The following is a 22,278-nucleotide window of genomic DNA, read 5'->3' as shown; positions in this document are numbered from 1 at the left end:
GCAGATTTTATCGGCCGACACTCGGGCTCGGGCGGGACCCTGTCGTGTGAATAAGGTGTTACTCAGTGTTTTTCCATTTAGTAAATAATAGTAACATGCATTTTCCCTTCCCAAGTGGATAACCTTAGCTTTGTCAGGGTTAAACCTTATTTGCAACTTCTCTGCCCAAGCCTCCAACTTCTCCAGACCCATTTGTAATGGATTACTGTCCTCCTTTGTGTTATAATGGTGTCTGTCTAATATACAAACAATATTTGTGATATAGTTAACCTGATTTATTCTCCCTTTTTTCCACCACCTATTGAAGATGCAAGTCTTACAGATCGTATTATTCCCTATGTAAATTTGGCAGACTTGTTGCAGATTTTCTGTGTGGATTCTGCAACAAGAACCTGCAGCACAGTAGAGAGTACAATGCTTTTCCAAATCAGAAGCATGACGTATGTGTCACGGTTTTGTTGCAAAGCCTTAGGCCCCATGCACATGACCGTAGATTTTATCTGTAATTATGGTCCATAATTACGTACCGTAATTACGGACCCATTAATTTCTATGGCCGATGGGCACCTTCCCGTATATTTACGGGAAGGTGTCCGGGCCGTAGAAAGTTTGCTTAAAAAATAGGTAATGACCTATTTTTTATGTTACGGACCGTGCTCCCATACTTTACAATGGAAGCACGGCCCACAAATGCAGGTGACTCTCCACGGCTGACCGTGCCCGTAATCACCGACTGTAATTACGGGCACGGTCATGTGTATGGCGCCTCAGTGGATTTCTGAGCAGGATCCGCATAGAGCATATTTGCCACAGCAGAAAATTTCCGCTATGCCTGAACATATCCTTTTTACTGCTGAAGGATTTCCCTAGGGACACTTGACCTTCCCTGGTGACACTTCTTTAACGTGGAACATGCCTTTGTCATTAGCTTGTAGCCTCTAAATGCAATATTCGCATAGGTTGCTGCAATTTACTGATGGCACAATGGCCCTTGTCAGGGTTTTATTCATAGAATGCAAGAGCCATAAACTACATCTGTATTTTGCTGATGGTGCCTGTGACAGTCAGGGAATTTCTATTTATTCTTTTTTCTTACTAGTTTTATTGAATTATAAACTGTATAAAATACAGTACAGTACACAATATATAAACTCGAGGAAAAAGAGTCCAAAGTATCCAAATGTTTAAAGAAGTACAAAATCTTTATTGAACAACACATAGGAATCTAAAATACAATATTTAACTGGATCATCAAATGAAAGTACATTTTAATGCAAATTGGATACAGGTAATGCATGACATAGATAAAAATTTAATACAAGTAGTGTATAGTATAGAATGATCACTCTTAGAAACATACTCATGTAAGTAAATATAAGTCAGGACAGAAAGACAGAGAAAAAGTAAGAGTGAGATGTAAATAATCACAGCTCCTGTCTAATCAATATGAAGAGAGTCCTAGTTTTCACTACAACCTGACAAAGTCCTAGTCAGATGCTTACCCATATTCAGTGGTGTAGTGGTATGACCCAGTGGATAGTGATGCATTTTTATCTGTCATGCATTACCTGTATCCAATTTTCATTAAAATGTACTTTCATTTGATGATCCAGTTAAATATTGTATTTTAGATTCCTATGTGTTGTTCAATCAAGATTTTGTACTTCTTTAAACATTTGGATACTTTGGACTCTTTTTTTTTTTTTTTTTTTTTCTCGAGTTTATATATTGTTTGGAGTCCGTATCTCCGAAAAATTGTAGGTGGTTGAGATTTTATATCCCACCCTATACTGTTGTGTCCTGTGAGACTTTTTTTTTTTTTAATAGTATAGTACACAGTGTTGCATTCCACAAGTGGTTAAATAGAATAAAAACACAGGGGTACTTAATTGAAATGACAGTGTATACATGACGCGATTAGGTACATTAGGTATGTTACATGACAAATATATGAAACTTGAGAATGGACAGTTCTAAGAATGAGGACAATAAAGTAGCTAAAAACTTTATGAGCGTGTTCACGGAGAAAAAGAGATAAGAAGGAAGTCTCATCACACTTTTCAAAACTTATCAGGATATTACCTTTAATTTGAAGAATCTGCTCATATGAGTGACCGTTCTAACCATGAACCACTTTTGTGCCAAAAAGCGTTTCCACGCAAGAATACCCAGGTGTGTTGCCACCAGGATTTGTTACTAAGGAGCCCAGAAAACACACCTCTGGGACAAGGGATAAGAGGATATTAGTTAAAAGGTAAATTATAAAAAGAAGCAGTGGAACATTGCCAAAAATCAGCCAGTGGGGCAGTACATCTGACAATGGAGTTGGATTCCCTTCTCTTTATGTACTGAAGTCAATATGAAATCATTTAGAGTGAAAAGCCACAAGGTGTCACTCGCTCTGGAGGACTTGGCATTGTAATGTTTTAGACACCTATATATTTCCCTCTGCATCGGCAAAATCGCTTTCAGCTATATACTATATTCCGCAATATACTTGACATGAGGGGATTCACATCATGTTGATAAATATTCTACACTATGATATTATAGTACATTTATTTATATCCCAATGAACCAAAGGTAATCCCATAACTATATGGAAGTACTTTAATAAACTGCCTCATGTATATATTTCTGACATATTGTTGTTCTACATATTTAGGCATTTGGCTTGGAGTAGAATGGGACAACCCTTTGAGAGGAAAACATGATGGCTCTCATGAAGGAACAAGATATTTTACGTGCAGGTAATGACTATATATAAGGAAAGGCAAATTTAAACATTTTTGTATTATCTTTACTTGCTCACCTTAAAGGGAAACTCACAGGCGGTTAGTGCAGCCGCATATGATAGAGGTAGAGAAGTTGAACTTTGTGATATACAGGTTTATATTATATGATGCCGGATTTCTGAGGAAAAAGCAAAGTAAATTCTAACAGGACTCCTAGGAGAGACAGTGAGTCTTGCTAACCCTGCCCCCACTTGCTGATTGACAGCTTTTCCTGTATCAGTTTGTGTACAGGGAAGGCTGTCAATCAGCTTGTGTAGGCGGAGTTAGCAGGACTCTCTCAGTCCCCCCTAGGAGTCCAGTAAGAGTTAACTTTTTTTTTTATTCCGAAATCCTACTTAAAATCCTATATACCTACTGTATATTTCAGAGTTCAGCTTCTCTACCACTATCATATGCAGCTCTCAAGATGGGGATGCACAAATCACCTGACCGGTTCCCTTAAAAGGACAAACTTGGTGCTTTATAAAGTAGTTTATTAAATAATTAACAGGAAGTTCAACTTCTGAACATATTCCCTTTAGTGCAAACACTAAATCACCTCTTCACATTTATTATAAATTTCTGCGTAAGCCAGATCTGAGACTCAAATATTTTCTGCTGCTAATGAAAATGACAGGAGTCCCAACAACAAAGTAGTTCTTTCCCTGCTTGTGATGTATGGTCAAACACATAAGTAACACAAAGTAGGAAAGAAGGAAGTTCCTCAGCACATCCATAAAATATAAAAAGAGCTTTATTTCGTTCATCTTTAAAAAATCCATGGAGGGCATAGATTAGGTGTGTTACAGCTTACGCGTTTCGAACAAGACTGTTCTTACTCATAGCATACGTAACAGATTCAGTATATGTGTTTTAAAATCAAGATTAGCCAATTCGAACACATTTTAGGAGCAGCTCCACACTATATTTGAAAAAGGAAACCGGTTTCATGTGTAAGGAAATCACGGCATATATGTGTGTATGCAGGAACCTACGAAATTTTACGCTGTATTTAAATTGCAAATTATGTATTTTTCGTTTCAAAACAAAGTGTATAAATGAAACATGTCATCAAACACGAAACACCTAAAAATACATCTCAAAAATGAGGACAAACACTTGTATATATTAAAGACTGTATACATGCAGAAAAATATACATTTTAAAGATTATAGGGCAATAGATACATTTTTCATTTGGAAATAAATATTTCAAACAAAATATATTATAAAATATATCTTTTTTACGCAGAGCAAAAAAACATAGTCATTATACAACTGTTTGTCAGTATTGATGGATGAAGCACAATATTTTGAAGCTAAATGTTGGAGATTATGTATCAAAAATGAAGGAACCGTGCATGGCCGTTTGAGGGAAACTTTCCAAACGAAATATGTTATATATAATATCATCCTGATGTTATAGAGAAAAGGATCATATAGAACGTAGATGTTGTTTAACCCCTTAATGACGAGCGACTGATATATCTGTCACATGCAGGTGTTCGTTCCCTCATAGCGACGGACATATCCGTTGCTCTGATCGCGTGGGCACTGCCAGTGTACCCACGCGATCAGCGGCAGGAGCATCTAATGTGTTTGACAGAGGGAGGGAGCTCTGTCACCCCATCGGCGCACCCGCAAAAAAATCGCGGGGCGCCGTTGGGTTTCTATGGCAGCCGGGTGCCTAACAGGCCCCCAGGTCTGCCTTCAGCAACTGCCTATTAGGCCATGCCAGAGACATGGCCTAATAGATTGCCTGTCAGTTTTACACTATACGAAGTATACCAAAGCATTATATAAGCGATCAGGAGATCACATGTGAAGTCCCCTAGTGGGACAAATAAATAAAAATAAATGAAAACTGTTAAATAAAGTTTGAAAGAAAAAAAAAAAGATTACAGTCAAAATAAAACACATTTTTTTTCCCCAAAAAGGGGTTTTATTTAGTAAAAGTGTAAAAAAAATAAAATAACATATATGGTAGCGCCGCGATCGTAACCTCTCAAACAATAAAGTTAACACATTAATTAAACCACCGGGTGAACGGCGCAAAAAACAACGGCAAAATGCCTTTTTTTTTCTCCCATTCCCCCCCATAAAAAATAAAATTAATCAAGAAGTCCCGTGTACCCCAAAATACTACCAATGAAAACTACATCTTGTCACGCAAAAAACACGCCCACATATGGCTACATCGACGGAAAAATAAAAAAAGTTACGGCTCTTGAAATGCGGCGATGCAAAAACAAGTAATTTTATTATTTTTTAAACGGTTTTTACTTTGCAAACATAGGAAAACCTAAAACCTTTACATATTTGGTATCCCCGTAATGGTGCCGACCCATAGAATAAACGTAACATGTTATTTATGCCGCATAGTGAACAGCGTAAATTTATAACGGGGAAAACTGGATTAGCTGCTTATTTTCAATTCTTTCCTAAAATAAAGTTAATAAAAGTTAATATATTATAAGTACCCAAAAATGGTGCAATTCAACATACAACTCATCCCGCAAAAACAAGCCCTTATACGGCTATGTCAACGGAACAAAAAAAACAACTTACAACTCTTAGAATGCGATGGTGAAAAAACTAAAAATAATCTTTGGTCATTAACGTGCAAAAGGTCCTGGTCATTTAAGGGGTGGAGACGAACCAAAACAGAGAGAACCAGTACATTGGTAGTAGAAAGGTTAAATAGAGATAAAAGGGACCCTCAATAAAAATATAAAAGGTCTCCTCTCCGATTTATCCCTTTGGGATAACGAGTTTCCATTTGAAGAATCCAAAAGGCCTCTCTGTTAAAGAGATATCTTTCCCAGTCCCCTCCCCTTAACGGTGTACATAGCTTTTAAAACGTAATATGTAATTCAAGTTTTTGTTCTAATAATTCAAAAACCGATATTAAAAAAATAAATAAAGGTAACCTCTTTGCAACCAAATCTTTTAGGATGTTGATAAAGTTCTTTATTTTTATTTTAGATGTATTAGAGCAATAAAAAAAACAAAACATTTTGTTGCATACCCTTCAACTAAGGTTGCATTCACAATGTGGATCCCAGCTCTATAGGGAAGGGGAAATAAATGTTGTCCTTCTCCCTTATGTAGGGACCTGACTTAGTTTTAATGAAAAATGGGAGTGGACCTGAAAAATGTAGTTACAAAGTGTAAAGTTTATTGTGTAGAACTTACATACTTAGTGTGACAATACTTTTAGTTGCATTTACTTTGTTTACACTCATTGTAAAACTTGTAGCCATCCTACAGGAGGATCTTTTCTAAGACCTAAGAAGGCAGATTTTGGTGTCAACTTCTTAACTGCTTTGACAAAGCGCTATGGGCCAAGCAATGATTGGAATGAAGCAATGGTGATTGGGAAGAAGACGGTGGAACTTGTTGGATTCGAATCGGTACAAGTGGAGCAAAGGTTAGGGGTTTCTTTTTATACTACCAACATTTTATAAAGCTGGAAAAGCTTGTATTTTGCTGCGAAATGAAGGCAAAAATGTTGTCTTTCCCAAATTCAAGCCTAGTTACATAGTTAGTACGGTTGAAAAAAGACATATGTTCATTAACCCCTTAATGACCGCCGATACGTCTTTTTACGGCGGTCATTAGTGGGCTTTATTCTAGAGCGCCGCCAAACTACGTCGCTGCTGTAGAATAAAGTAAACAGAGCAGGGAGCCGTGAAATCTCCCTGCTCTCAGCTGCCAGAGGCAGCTGAGGGCTGGGGGCGTCCCTGCTCTGCCGGGTGAGATCGATATTAGTATCGATCTCACCCGTTTAACCCTTCAGATGCGGTGCACAATAGCGAGCACCGCATCTGAATGGTTTTGGAGAGAGGGAGGGAGCTCCCTCTCATCTCACTGACACCCGGCGATAAAATCGCCGAGTGTCTGTGTCTTCTATGGCAGCCGGGGGTCTAATAAAGACCCCCAGGTCTGCCTGGAGCGAATGCCTGCTAGATCATGCCGCAGGCATGACCTAGCAGATGCCTGTCCGTTTTAAACGGACAGGCAGTAATACACTGCAATACAAAAGTATTGCAGTGTATTACAATAGCGATCGGAGGATAGGGAAGTCCCCTAGTGGGACTAGTAAAAAAGTAAAAAAAGTTTAATAAAGTTAATTGAAAAAAAAAGTGAAAAAAAAAAAAATTAAAAACCCAGCTTTTCCCCTTACAAAATGCTTTACTATTAAAAAAAACTACAATAAAGCAAAAAAGTTACACATATTTGGTATTGCCGCGTCCGTAACGACCCCGACTATAAAGCTGTTACATTATTTAACCCGCACTGTGAACGCCGTAAAAAATAAAATAAAAAACAATGGAAAAATTGCTGTTTTCTGTTAATCCTGACTTTAAAAAAATGTGATAAAAAGTGATCAAAAAGTCGCATCTACTCTCAAATGGTACCAATAAAAACTACAAGTCGTCCCGCAAAAAACAAGACCTTATAAAGCTATGCCGACGCAAAAATAAAAAAGTTACAGCTCTTTGAATTTGACAATGTAAAAATGTAAAAAATGGCTTGGACATTAGGGCCCAGAATGCAAGCAGGGGGAAGGGGTTAAGTTCAACCAAGGGATAAGGGAAGGGATGTGCAGTTAATGCGCGGTGCGGTAGAGTGTCAAAAGGCCCAGTGAACTTATTAATAGGAAATAGGGAAGACTGAAATACATTTTTCATTCTCATTTCCCAAACTTGGGCTTCATTTACCTAAACCCAGATAATACGCATAATCGGCCAAGGAGTTTGGCTGATAGCTGAACCTTAGTCTTTCTTAGGACTAGTGTTTTATGAAACTTAGTGAGATTTACTGACCATCTGGATGTTTTTGACAATTGTTAAAGACATTTTTAAGCCTAGTCCGACCATTCATTGTTTGATGAACAGTTTTGTGTCGTTGAAAATTCTCAGTTAGTCATCATTTTGAATGCACGGCATATTTTGGTTTTTATTCCAGAAAAAAAAAGAATGGTCTTCAAGATTTTGCAGTTTTATTTTGAGAATTAAAAAAATACAAGTACCATATATTTGATCACAGTGGACTTGGAAATGTGGATTAAACTTTGTAGTTAAAATAAAAGAATGTATTTTCTTTTCTTTCAGCCAGTTGAACACATTGTTTGACATTTCAATACATGACTGCGCGGTCAGCGATGCTGGTCAAAAAGGAGAGATACAGAGGTCATGTCCCAGTATCCTTTTTTTAAATTCTGACTTTTAACCTTTTACTGTTGAGGAAAGACTATTCTTTTCAAAAAAATGTATTAGTTTTAGAATTTTCTGTTTTCAGTTGGTTGGCACTTTAAAGGGGTTTTCTGAGACTTTACGAAATTAATTGGCCACAGGATATGTTATAAGATTAAAAAATAAACTATACCCACTTGTTAAAGCGGTTATCCGGGTTCCTAAATTTTTTCTCCTTATGGCTGCAAATAACATCCGTTAGTGAAACAGGCAGAACTCCCCTATTCTTCCCCCACCGATCCAGCTCTGGTGGCACTCCTGATAATTGTTTACATGCAGGCAACATGTGACCACTGCGGCCAGCCAGAGGGCTCAGCGATGACCAATTGCATTTCTGGCCTAATGCCATAAATGCAACACACAACCGCTGAGCCTTCTGTTTGGCTGCAGAGGTCACTTGCTGCTAATTCATGTCATTTGCAGCCATTTGGAAAACATAGTTTAAACACATATGCAGAAAATCAGTGTTAAATGACCCAAACATTTTCAAAATAAAATAATTTTTGAGACATGATAAAAATACAAAATACAGCATCAAAAATGGATTAAAATAGAAGTCCTCACAGTAAAAAAAAATACTGAGTGGGCTACTGGCCATAACATCCATACCATGCAGAAGTACATTGTAAATAAACAGCCATGGAGAGTCACATAACAAAAATAAACAACTGTGAAATAGACCATCAGAATCGATAGAACTGGCAAGGTAGCCCAAAAAAATAATAGAAGTTGACAGACCATGCAGATATACAATGGGGTAAAGAGTAGCAATGTGCCAGGAGCCCACTTACACCCAACGTGTTTTGCCACCAGTCTTCGTCAGGGGGAAAGGGATGAAGGCTCTTTGACAGGATAAGGTATATATATGTCTACAAATCTTAGCTTAATTGGATTTACCTGAGGCATGGTTGGTATGTTCGTGAAAACCGGAAGTGTAGTAGTTTGGGGCAGATACTCCCCATATCCAATAAGAAATTTTGTAAAAGACTCAGTGAGGACGGAGGTAGGTGTAAAAACCACAGGGATTGGATGAGGTAAGTGTCAATCAAATCTGGCGACCGATTTGATTGACAGTAGTCCAACTACTACACTTCCGGTTTTCACGATTATACCAACCATGCCTCAGGTAAATCCAATTAAACTAAGATTTGTAGTCCTATACCTTATCCTGTCAAAGAGCCTTCATCCTTTTCCCCCTGACGAAGCCTGGTGATGAAACACGTTGGGTGTAAGTGGGCTCCTGGCACATTGCTACTCTTAACCCCATTGTATATCTGCATGGTCTGTCAACTTCTATTATTTTTTTGGCTACTTTGCCAGTTCTGTCTATCGATTCTGATGGTCTATTTCACAGTTGTTTATTTTTGTTATCTGACTCACCATGGCTGTTTATTTACAATCTACTTCTGTATGGTATGGATGTTATGGCCAGTAGCCCACTCAGTATTTTTTTTACTGTGAGGACTTATATTTTAATACATTTTTGATGCTATTAACTGTATTTTGTATTTTTATCATGTCTTAATAAAAACTATTTTATTTTGAAAATGTTTGGGTCATTGAACACTGATTTTCTGCATATGTGTTTAAACTATGACTTTGGTGTTTGACCAAATTATTCTATTGAGTCACTTTTTTGGTGTTCTCATTAGGAAAACATTTTAGATATCCGTATAACTCCTTTAAATCCCCTGCCGCTCTAGCTCTGATGCTCCAGAGGTCACCACCAGTCTGTTATTTTCTTGCAGTAATAAAGTGCTGTACATCCACTTGACCGCTGCAGCCAATCGCTGGCCCCAACGGTGATGTTTGCATGTATGGCCCATCACTGCGGAGGCCAGTGACTGCCTGTTATCGCTGCAGGAAACTAAACCAAGACAGACTTGAACCATCAGAGCATCAGCGCTTGAGCAGCAGAGTATTATTACCTACAGTGAAAAGTAAAAACGTCAGTGTTCTCAGATCTTTATGTGCCTTGTTAAACCTTTCTCATCAAATCTCAGCCATTAGTGCTGCAGTCCTTTTTTTTTTCTTTTCTAATTCACGAATAAGACGTTCTCATTGCCATGTAACAGATGCAGTGTAGCTGAAGCCCTGTTAGGCACTTTTCACACAGCGTTGTGAGCCTTCCGTCTGAGGTATACAACGGTATGGCTCCCGACATATACATCCAATGGAAGTCTGCAATGTATCCCACTGTATAGGCATACAGTTTGATATGTCTCCTAAACCCCCCCAGCCAGAGCGTTACCTGAAATGCTGTGCCCGGGGAAGCTCCTGACGTCTCTGTCCATATATGGACGGTGATATCAGGAGCTTTACAATGCTGGAGTCCCTAGCCAGAGCATGGGAAGAGCTCTGCCTGGGGACTCTGACCCTGGGGAAGCTCCTGATATCACTGTCCATATATGGAAACTCTCCATATATAGAATCCAGCCTGAACGTAGAAAACACACACAAATCCAATAAATAGCTCCCTTAATTTTCTCTTACTATTTTTCTGTGTCCTAGGGGATCGAACATTTTTCCCTTACTCCTTCTCACAATCCTGTGCCTGGTTGTAAGACAACTGGCTGCAGAAGGGCCCCCCCACTGCTCTGTCTGCAGTAGGAGACCAGGGAACTGCCTTTGATGTCACAAAGTTATATGCACTTTACGCTCTAGAGTATTGTTTGCTGCAGATTTGGTCATCAGGCAGACATACGGTTGAGCATGATTTATCACTCCAGAGTTGTTGCTCCAAAAGCAATGGGTGAGATTTATCAAAACTTGTCCAAAGAAAAGTGGAGTAGTTGCTCATGGCAACGAGAAAAGGTAGTATCTAAATGGTTTCCATGGGCAACTACTCCACTTTTCCTTTGCACTGGTTTTAATAAATCTCCCCTGATATTCTTGAACTTTGAAACCCAGTCTTTGAAGCACCCAAACAGTTATTTTACAGGCTTTGCTTTCAGAGGTAGTTCGAAACTCTGTAGAACGATAATTTTTACAATCTATACATGTTTGTGTGGCCTACCACCTTGTGGCTGATCTGTGCTGCTAGACGTTTCCATGCCACAATATCTATATAGCATTGTATTAATTTATTATAATTTTCAGGATCCAAGTCAACTAAAACATCTTTTGTTTGATAAGCTTATTATCCTTAAAGTTAGTAATTAGATATTTCTACCTTAAATTTATCAAAAAATCTACTCTCTTCTTGGGAAAATGTGGCAGACATTGCTTTTCAGCTTAAGAAACTGAAAACTATCGACCTCAGGTATAAAAAAAAAAGTGATTTTCCTATCAAATACACCACTCACTGCATGACGGGGTTCAAGTTGCGTAGTTCCAACATTACTCACTCTGAAGCATTGGTTTGAAGGTTTTGATGGTGGGAAAGAGTCTGAGTTATAATATAGACTTCCAGATTATGGGGGATGCACGGGAGGAATTTGAGCTGAGCATAGGAGGTACAGATAAGAGGAGAGCACAGCAGGTGGTCTCGTGAGGACTGGAGGTTTCTTGTGGGTAGGTAATTTTAGGGCTGAGATGTATGTATGGGACAGGTTGGAGACAGCCTTGTAGGTAATTGTTAATATTTTAAACAGAATTCGCTGGGCAAAGGGCAGCCAGTGAAGGGATTGGCAGAGGAGCAATATCAGGTGGAATGAAGGGAGAGTTAGATTTACCAGGCTGCAGAGTTGAGGGTTGATTGGAGGAGTATTCGAGGGGAGGCCACAGGGAAGGATGATGCAGTGGTCTAGGCAGGATATACTGAAAGCAGGTACTAGGATTTTAGTTGACTCAAGTTTGAGGAAAGAGCGGATTTGAATTTTTTTTGAGGTGGTGAGGGCTTGGATAAGTGGTTTTGAAAGACCATGCAGAATTGAAGGTTATGCTGAGGCAGCAGACTTTTGAGACTAGGGAAAAATCAATGTTTTTCTTTTTTGTGGTCCCTAAGACTATAGGGAATCTCATGATTGTCACACAGAAGATCAAACCATGGATGATTGCGAGTAAAGCGGAACAGGCCCTTATTAATCATCTTGTTTCCATTACAGTGAGAACAGATTTGCTCTTCCATCAAATCCATCTTCATTAGCAAGTTCATTTGGAAATCTAACAATCCTTTCCCTTAACCGTACAGGAGTAACATGGAATGAGGTAACTTTCCTTCTCTGGATACAAGGTCGCCCCATATTCAAAATTCTTTATAATTTACTTCCTAACCATGAGATACTGATGTGGCTAATAGTGTTAAAACTTAATTTCATGGTTAATAATTGGCATGTTACACTGTCCCGGAAGGTATTTTATTTTATTTTTAACTAATGGTGCTTTGCTGGAGGTTAGTTGTCTGCAATAATATGATTTGTATTGTTCCCATTCATCCTCCAGTTAACTGCTTCCTGATGGCCTAACCTATATATACTAGTATAAAAAACCCGTTACACGGGTTTGCTAGCAAAAAGAATAAGTATTTGTAAAAAATATTATTTAAAAAATATAAATGTATTTACCAAAATTTGAAACCTCCGAAAAATGCGGAAGCGTTTGCTGAATAATAAATTATTCACCCAGGGTAAAGGTATAATGTAGTAGATGTTACCTGCAGTCCTATGTAACACCACAGATAACACCGTGAGAACTCTGAGTACAGATAATGTAGATGTTAACTGCAGTCCTATGTAAGGCTCTATTCACACGACAGGGTCTGAGTGTCGGCTGATAAAAACTGCCGTTTTATTCAATTTTTCTCGGCCGTTTTGCATCCGCTTCGTGCCTTGTTTCCGTTTTTAACGGCCGATTTTGACCCGTTTTGCATCCGATTTTTCCCTGTCCGTTTTAAAGACTAATGAATTTCATTTGTAAATTTTATTCCCTACACTTCCCTCTGTAGATAATGCCACACCCTGCCCTCTGTAGATAATGCCACACCCTGCCCTCTGTAGATCATGCCACACCCTGCCCTCTGTAGATAGTGCCACACAATGCCCTCTGTAGATAGTGCCACACACTGCCCTCTGTAGATAGTGCCACACACTGCCCTCTGTAGATAGTGCCACACACTGCCCTCTGTAGATGGGGCCACACACTGCCCTCTGTAGATGGGGCCACACACTGCCCTCTGTAGATGGGGCCACACACTGCCCTCTGTAGATGGGGCCACACACTGCCCTCTGTAGATGGGGCCACACACTGCCCTCTGTAGATGGGGCCACACACACTGCCCTCTGTAGATGGGGCCACACACACTGCCCTCTGTAGATGGGGGCCACACACACTGCCCTCTGTAGATGGGGGCCACACACACTGCCCTCTGTAGATGGGGGCCACACACACTGCCCTCTGTAGATGGGGGCCACACACACTGCCCTCTGTAGATGGGGCCACACACACTGCCCTCTGTAGATGGGGCCACACACACTGCCCTCTGTAGATGGGGCCACACACACTGCCCTCTGTAGATGGGGCCACACACACTGCCCTCTGTAGATGGGGCCACACACACTGCCCTCTGTAGATGGGGCCACACACACTGCCCTCTGTAGATGGGGCCACACACACTGCCCTCTGTAGATGGGGCCACACACACTGCCCTCTAGCTAGTGCCACGCAGACCCCCTTGTAGCTAGTGCCACGCAGACCCCCTTGTAGCTAGTGCCACGCAGACCCCCTTGTAGCTAGTGCCACGCAGACCCCCTTGTAAATAGCCACCCCCCATAGATGGCACCCCCCCTCCTACCTTCCTGTAGGGGACTGTTCCAGGAGAAGTCCCTGACTTCAATGTCCATATATAGACAGTGAAGTCAGGGACTTCTCCTGAATCTGAATCACCAGCCATATACATGATTTCGGCGGGGAGGGTCCAGTTTTCCATGTATACTTACATTGGCATGTAATACTAACTCACTGTGGCAGCCCAATCTTTGCACTATAAGAGGGCACTGAAACCATAATTTTCCCGTCCGGAAAGTAGTGAAGCACAGCCGGAAAACAGCTCTGTGGGAGTTACAGAATCTCAAATTAGTGCGCTTGACTGTTTTCGTAATTTACCATATGACTGTATGGAGTGGCAGAACACACACACTCGAGCGCCACTCCATATAAACTCCTCCTCACTGTGGTCATGCTGGTGAGGAGGACTCCGGACCCCTGTACTAGCGATTGATGGGGGTCCCAGTAGTGGGGACCCCAGCAACTAACATTTATCACCTTTACTGAGAAAAATGTTCTTAAAACTCCATTAATTATAAGAAGTCCGCTATGTGCCTTATTGTACAGCTTAAGCTGCCCATATACTTTAGATATGTCGGCAGGATCAGCCATTCATCTAATGGGTATGGCAGCGTCCCGACTCTCATCCCACGGTAGATGTCAGGGGATAGAAGGTTCGGGCATGTTGAATTACAACATATCTGATCCTTTTGTTCATTAGTAGATAAGCCGAAGCCAGAGAAGTCTGGCAGCGGCTTTCTCCCTTCTCCCTATTGAAAACCTATGCGCGCTTGGCCGTGCGTACGTATTAATGGGGGAGTCAGGAGGAATAGCTGTCGGCCATACGATTGTTTGGCCGACAGCTATCTAAAGTGTATGGCCAGCTTTAGTTGTCGAGTTGGCCAGAAAAGTTAGAGAGGAATTGATTAACAACTGTAAGTGGGCGGGGCTTAGCATAATGGGCCATTCACTACCCAACATGTTTACTATAATAACAATAAACGATTGCATCCGCGTCCTAAGGACGCAAATATAATTGAGTGCCGCTCCTCCCCGGTACTCTGAACCGGCTGTAATTTTAACAACTGGTTTAGGAGAGCCAGGGCGAACCGACTAGATCCCGTGGGCCCGCTAGGAGCCTGGGCCTTGTGCAGCCACTTGAGATCCATGACACATATGTGGGATCCATGACCTATAAGTGCCAGCCACAGTTATTACTCATGCTCCGCTCTTCACTCTATGATCAGTGCTGGAATAAGAATAGGCCTGCGATCAAGTGACTGCACTCTGTTCTCTGCATCAGAAGCGTGTGGTTAATAGTAGACATGGAGGATGGAGGGCGTACAGCTGCATTTTTTTTTTCTCTCCCTGAGCAGTCTACCACACTTTTCTGTCCTGTCAAAATACAGCATCCGGACGTATACACGGTTGTCTGTTTTCATAGTTCTTTTTTTTTTTTTTTTTTCAAGATCTTAAGTTAAGGGCACCATCGTTTTTGTCCAGGCCAGTTTCATTAGTTTGTTTTTGAAAATGTTTCTGTTGAACCACAATTCAAAAGCAATGTCTGATTTACATTAGTTGATTTTCAGTAAATTAAAACTTATTCTTACTTTAGTCAGTTTCAAGTTATTTACTTGACCATTGTGGGTTTTCTTTCTTTAACAGAAGGGTACCAACAATTTAGTCCGCTACTGTATATACATTTACAGCTGTCTTAGGAGTGATTTTTTATTTTTTTTTATCTATGTGTAAATTATAACGTTTAGCTTAGTTCAAAGAGCAGAGTATTCTCATCCTGTAGTAATTGAGGTAAATTTTGCTTTTTACATCTAAAAGGTTTTGCACTGTGCGGTTATGTGGCCCGCGCTTGAAGAGCTTCATCTCGCTTCAAACAACATCAGTGATTTAGAAAGGTAAAGTCTTTCGTTGAAACTTATATTTTTGAAATTTACAAGGATGCAGCACATTGATATTGTAAAGTCCGTTTTGGTGCTGTTATGTTGCAGAGTTTATAATAAGGCTACATTTACATGTTGCAGAATTGCTGTAAATTTTCAGTCCAGGTTTGCGGGTGGAAAATCTGCAACTTATTACAGCAGCTCCATAGTAGATGAGATTTAACTAATGTCATCCACATGCTGTGGAAAATTTCTATGGAGAAACTGACCTGCAGTGCGGTCTGAAACGAATACCAACTGTTGCGATTTTTGCGTTTAAATGTATGTACGCGTATACAGTGGATATAAAAAGTCTACATACCCTTGTTAAAATGCCAGGTTTTGTTATGTTACAAAATCATTCCAAGATGAATCATTTCAGAACTTTTTCCACCGTTAATGTCCCCTATAATCTGTACAATTGTATTGAAAAACAAACGGAAATCTTTTAGGGTGGAAAAATAAAGAACAAAAATAATGTGGTTGCATAAATATGCACACCCTTAAACGAATACTTTGTTGAATCACCGATAGACTTCTACCCAAAAAGACCGAATGCTGTCATAAAGTCAATCAGCATGGCACATCTTGACTTGGCAATTGCTGCCCCCTGTTCCTTGCAAAAGCGCTCCAAATCTGTCCGATTGCGAGGGCATCTCCTGTGTACAGCACTCTTCAGGTCACCCCACAGATTTTCAATGGGATTCAGGCCTGGGCTCTCGCTGGGATTTTTTTTATCATATGGAGTTGCTCCTGCTAACGTGCACGTGTGTGATCTCACTACCCATGGAGCTAGTTGGCTAGTGCCTTTTCTTATATCGAGAATGGGGTTCAGCCAACCCCCATCTAGCCTGGTGAGGCAGCCGCTGGCCACCGATTCCTGTGTTCTTCTTTCCAGATCTTTCCATTTCAAGAATGCTCTTTCATGGTAGTCTGCTTTTTCATGAGCAGCCAGATTTCTAGCCAAGTTTTCAATCTTTTGTGCCAGTAGAACACATGGCAGCTACAACAAATCTGGGTGGGAACATTTTGCAGCAACACTGGTGTTAGATTTTTTTGGAATGTCATCTCAGGCAGGAGAGGCTTGATCTGTAACACGTAATTGCAGTAGAAAGACAAAATATGGGGGGGAGGGGGTGAGTATGGAGCACGCTCAAATGCTGAGCCCTCTCTATACGCCACTAGTTTCGGCTGTTTGTTACTTCCGCTAATAACGGATCCCATGACGCTAGGGATGTTTTGCCACTTTAGTGCTGTACTGTCCTGTTGGTAGATTGCTCTGTGATATAAACATCTATTTTGGGTGTTTTGTTTAAAGCTTAACAATGTTTTTGTCTCTCTTGTAGGCCTAGGAATTGTCTTCAGTTTCTGAAACTTCTTGATATTTCAAACAATCACATTATTGATGGAAACGAACTTCATGCTATTTCAGATTTACCAAGGTAATACATTTAATAACATTGGGAGGGCTGAAGCATGGGTGAATAAAGCTCTTCACTTCAGGGGCGTAACTAGGAAAGACTAGGCCCAATACCAAACTTTTGACTGGGGCCCCCCAACTACCCTGGGTGCCACACAAGCCACCCACCTTGTAGATAGTGCCTCCCTGTAGATTCCACCACACAGCCCCCATGTAGATAACACCATACAGCCCCCCCAGCATATAGCACCATACAGCCCCCCCTGCATATAGCACCATACAGCCCCCCCTGTAGATAACGCCATACAGCCGCCCTGCATATAGCACCATACAGCCCCCCCTGTAGATAACGCCATACAGCCCAAAACCCCTTCCCCCAAAAGAAAAACGGCCTGTAGCCTATGGTTTGTCCCACAAAAGACATGTATCCGGCAGCTCAATAAAAATTAAAGGAGCGCCGGTCACACATGCGCACAAGCGCGACAGGCGCTCCATTAATTTCTGCCGGACACAGTCCCCGGAATTCCGAGGTTTCTCATGGAGGACTTCGGGGGACATTTGGTCCCCCGTCCTCCTTTTCGCTGGGGGTTCCAGCGATCACACATGTATCCCCTATCCTGTGGATAGGGGATGCATGTGTTTTGTAGAAACAACCCCTTTAATGGCAGAGCAAGGAGATACCTCCCTGCTCTGCCGTAGGGTTCAGTGGTGTCGCGCTGTAGCGGCCATAGCGGCTACTTCAGCATTAGTTACGCCACTCCTTCACTTGCTTTACTAAACTGATTTCTCTGGTCTCTGCTTTAAAGTGATATATTTATGTATCTATCTTTATATACTGTCTTGAACAACGATCTGTATCGCCCGACATTATTTGAAAGCGAAAGCGGATTATGCACCACCAGACAGGACTGTGAGGTTGATGGGTGACGTACAGCTGCCATTTGATAGTGTTACTTTAAGTATTAGGGTATGTTCACACGCAAACTCAAAAACGTCTGAAAATATTGAGCTGTTTTCAGACGTTTTTTAAGCCACCCGCGATTTTCGCTGCGGTTTTTACGGCTGTTTTTGGAGCTTTTTTCAATAGTCTATGAAAAACAGCTCCAAAAATGTCCCAAGAAGTGTCCTGCACTTCTTTTTCGCGACCGTTTTTATACCTGTCCAACGGCCCAACGGAACAGAATGCCGTTTTTCCCATTGATTTCAATGGGCAGATGTTTGGAGGCGTTCTGCTTCCGATTTTACGGCCATTTTTCGGCCGTGTGGACATACCCTTACAAATGTGGACCTTTGAATCACAATCTACTGTGTGTTCAATGGGAAAGCAGCAAAAGTTTAAAAGTAACTATAGATGTAAATAGAAACAGACATGAAATAACTTAAAACTAGTAAAATTTCAAACTGTCTAGAATTCTTGTTTTGAATGCTGATCCAGTCTGATCGCCACATGGGATCAGAAGGGGACGTTTTTCCTTTTTAGGGTAGATTGGTTTATGCCTTTTTTTTGTTTTTTTATTTTTTTTTCCTCCTCTGGATTAATGGGGGTAAGAACAAAGTTTACCCCTATCCCTTCCCTTTCTCCTATCTCGTTGAATTTGATGGACATATGTCTTTTTTCAACCGTACGAACTAGGTAACTACAGTAGAATCACAGTATTATGACCACCAGCTAATGTCCAGGGTAACCGCCATGTGCAGCACAGACAGCAGCTAGACGAGCTGGGAGTGACTGAAGGTGCTGGTAGGTTGTCTTGGGTATCAGGGCCATGCTGACAGCAGTGCATCCCACATTTGCTGGAGGGTGTGTGGGGGAGGATCCATAGAGCGAACAAGACTATCAAGTTGGTCCCACAGATGCTCAATTGGGATCAAGTCTGGTGAATTAGGGGGTCAGGGAAAGTACTTGGAAGTCTTGGTCGTGCTCTTCCAACCACAGTCGGACATTTCTAGCCGTGTGACATATCGCATTGTCTTTCTGGAAGATTCCATTTGCTCCAGGGAAGACCGCATTTATGCGTGGACGTGATCTGCAACGATGGATTCATACCCAAATCGGTTCAGAGTGCCTTCCACATGGATGAGTGGGCCCAGAGAATGCCATGAAAAAACTCCCCAGACCATAACACTGCCGCCACCAGCTTGTGTTCTTCCAGCAATGGATGGAGGGTGTTTGTTCTCGATGATGTTTCTCGCCTGACACGCCAACGTCCATCCGTTTGATGCAGAAACCGTGATTCATAAGATAAGGCAACCCTTTGCCAATCGTCGGCGGTCCAATTCCAATACTGCCGTGCAAATTATAGCCTTTTTTTCGATGCACCTTTGTTAGCATAGGGTCCGTGACAATCCGTCTGCTTCGGAGCCCCATACGCAGTAGGGTTCGCTGAACTGTTGTTTTAGACACACATCTTGTAGTCCCGTGGTTGATTTTCACGGCGAGCTGCTCCACTGTATCATGTCGTTCGGCCCCCTCACATCGATGGCACGTGGTGCTCTGCAGTTTCCATGTCAGTTATACCCAATGCTGCCATTTGTCCACTCACGATACACTTTCACCACCGCAGCACGCGAACAGTTCACAAACTGCGCTGTTTGAGAAATACTGCCACCCTTGGCCCGGAAGCCAATAATCATTCCTTTTTGCAACTCTGATATATTATTGCCCCTTTTACCCATGGCAATGAGTAATATCTGTTCAGACAGCCTATCGCACACCTTTATATACCCACCAAGCCAGCCCACGACACATCACTTCCTTCATGGGCTACGCGCTGCCGACGACAAGGAGGTGGTCATAATAATGTGACTCGACTGTATGTTTAATTTTGTTAAAAAGGGGAAAACAAATATTTTTCCCACATGAAACAAGCATTTTTAATAGTTTTTTACTCTTTGAACATTTGTTTTGAAACCAATATATGTACAGATCTCTTTTTAGCTTACTGGTTTTAAGTGTTTGCCTATAGCCAGCTTCAGATTTCATAGTATAATAAAAATGTTACATTTGTTTGTTTCACCTTGATTTTTATTTATTTTTTACTTGGTTTAAATATGAAATTTATTGCATTTGCTCATTGCAGATTAAAGCACCTGATCATTTCAAATAATAGGATTTTATCAATAAACTTTCCTGTTCATCATGGTAAGTGTTTTCCTTTTTATTATGCCCAAAGAGCAATTACATATTTTTTCTTAATATTTGCTATTTACTTTTTGTTTTCTATAGGTTGCTGCACTGAACGTTTTACTTCCTTAAATAGTTTGTTAATTGATGGCAATAATATATCACAGGTAAGTTCCAGGTGGGTGTTCCGATTTTTTGCCCATCAGGGGTTTATATAAGTTTAGTTTTTATTATAAGTGATTTTTATTTTATTTTATTTTTTTAAATGGTGGAATGCTTAAAAATTAAGAAAATATTCAAATATAATTATTATTTTTTTTTTTTTTACACAGCTCTCATTTTACCTTTTAAAAAGGGTGTTTTTATCTTAGAAATTTATGGCATCATATCTACAGGATATGCCATAACTATGCGACAGATGGGGGTTCCACTGCTGGGACTCGCACCAATCTCCAGAATGGGGACACCCCTTGTCCCGCTGATGCTGTTCTCTAGCCACTGAGTTAAGAGGTGATCGGGAGTACGGAATTAGCCGTGCTTGCTAAGCTACACGGTTTCTGTAACTCCCATAGAAGTAAACAATAGTTACAGAAACATTAACCGGTTCAGGACCGGGCTATTTTGATCCTTCAGGACCAGACACAGTTTAGCCCTTTTTAGCACTCGTTAGTTAAATGGCTATAACTTTTTTATTTGTTGGGCTAGCGACGTAATTTTTGCATTGTTTTTTTCCCGTAGACAATTCAGGTTTCTTTTTTTTTTTTATCACTTTTATACACATCCTTTTTGCTATTTTAGACTTTTTAGGCTTAAAATTTGAAAATAATAGTAAAAAAATAATCTTTTTTACACTTTAGCAATTTTTTTTTCTGGTAATAACGTAGTTTTACCCTAAAATAGACCTTTTATTTGTGATCGTCATTGTCTAACGTAAATTTTAATATATTACATGTCTATTTTAGGGCAATTGGCTCAGGGCTAGCGTTATGACAATGATTGGCGGGGGGGGGGATTTTTTGGGGTGTGTATTTTGTGTATTAATATTTTTTTCACTTTACTTTATTTTTATTACTATTGACTGTCCCTCAAAAGGTCAGAAATGACCTTTGGGTGACTGTTTTTTTTTTTCAACACTATTTTTCCACTGTAACTGTGGCTAATACTGCGGCAGAGATAGATAGCAAAGAAACGCGTAGGGCTAATAGTGGGTAGGATAGGAATAAAGGGTCTTAGCACTTGAACAACATTCCTTGCATCTAACTTGGATATGCTGGACTTGGATTGAATTTATTTACCCTGTGCAGATCTCTATAGGTGTTTGTTATTGGGCCCCACTTATATCTCTGATATCTTATGTCCAGTTTACAAAACTATACAAAAACAAATAAAAATAGATAGTAACTAAGATACAAACTGGACATGAATATGTGATATGTTAACTTTTTTAGCATCATTACCTACCACACTAGATTAATTTATTTTGTGTCAATGCAAAGTGCGAAAGCACTAGACACATATTCTTGATATATTGTATCATTTATCTTATATAAGCTGACACATTTACGATACAAACATTGGCAGTGAAGCATTGACTGCCAAGTTATTTATCCCTTAAGCGACTCTGAAAATAATCTTCACTATACATGTTTGGGAAAACTAACGGAAACTGAGAATTACTGACAGTGATTTCGTATACTGTGTTAGTGCATATACGCTTACAGAGTTCACGCAGGAACAAAGTTGTACAAATTATACAATTAAGCATATTCGATTAGAAAATGGAGAATACGTGGGAACTAGAACAGGCGAAAAGGAAAGTAATTGTATTTCACATGTAAAAGAAAAACAACATCACTCATGTATGAAAATTTAAATGTAAGCCATCCCAAAATACCATATACCCACATTTGCTAGCATGAACAGTGAGGGGGATCAAGATAAAAAAAATGTAAAAATATATATACCAGACCAGAGGAGATGGAGGCTGAATAACAAAAATCTGGCAGCTGAAAACTATAAGAACTCTAGGGATATTTATTAGGATATGTTCACACGATTAACAA

General features: G+C 40.3%; 1 protein-coding gene across 3 annotated transcripts in view; it reads left to right on the top strand.

Moving 5' to 3' along the window:
* TBCE (tubulin folding cofactor E) overlaps window positions 1-22,278 on the top strand; it is a 70,790-nt gene that overhangs the window by 30,174 nt on the left and 18,338 nt on the right. For 2 of the 3 annotated variants that reach the window (XM_075862527.1, XM_075862526.1), the window contains exons 3-11: window positions 2,666-2,750; window positions 6,033-6,203; window positions 7,891-7,979; window positions 11,194-11,293; window positions 12,078-12,180; window positions 15,571-15,647; window positions 17,018-17,113; window positions 20,172-20,233; window positions 20,318-20,382. In XM_075862527.1, coding sequence (XP_075718642.1) covers window positions 2,666-2,750; window positions 6,033-6,203; window positions 7,891-7,979; window positions 11,194-11,293; window positions 12,078-12,180; window positions 15,571-15,647; window positions 17,018-17,113; window positions 20,172-20,233; window positions 20,318-20,382 — 848 coding nt within the window. The remainder of the gene's footprint in view (window positions 1-2,665; window positions 2,751-6,032; window positions 6,204-7,890; window positions 7,980-11,193; window positions 11,294-12,077; window positions 12,181-15,570; window positions 15,648-17,017; window positions 17,114-20,171; window positions 20,234-20,317; window positions 20,383-22,278) is intronic. The other variant, XM_075862528.1, reaches the window with a different exon arrangement.

The sequence above is a fragment of the Rhinoderma darwinii genome, chromosome 4 (genome assembly GCF_050947455.1).
Source record: "Rhinoderma darwinii isolate aRhiDar2 chromosome 4, aRhiDar2.hap1, whole genome shotgun sequence".
Classification (NCBI taxonomy): Eukaryota; Metazoa; Chordata; class Amphibia; order Anura; family Rhinodermatidae; genus Rhinoderma; species Rhinoderma darwinii.
Note: the sequence above shows the minus strand (reverse complement) of the source record. Positions and strands in the feature narration are given on the sequence as shown.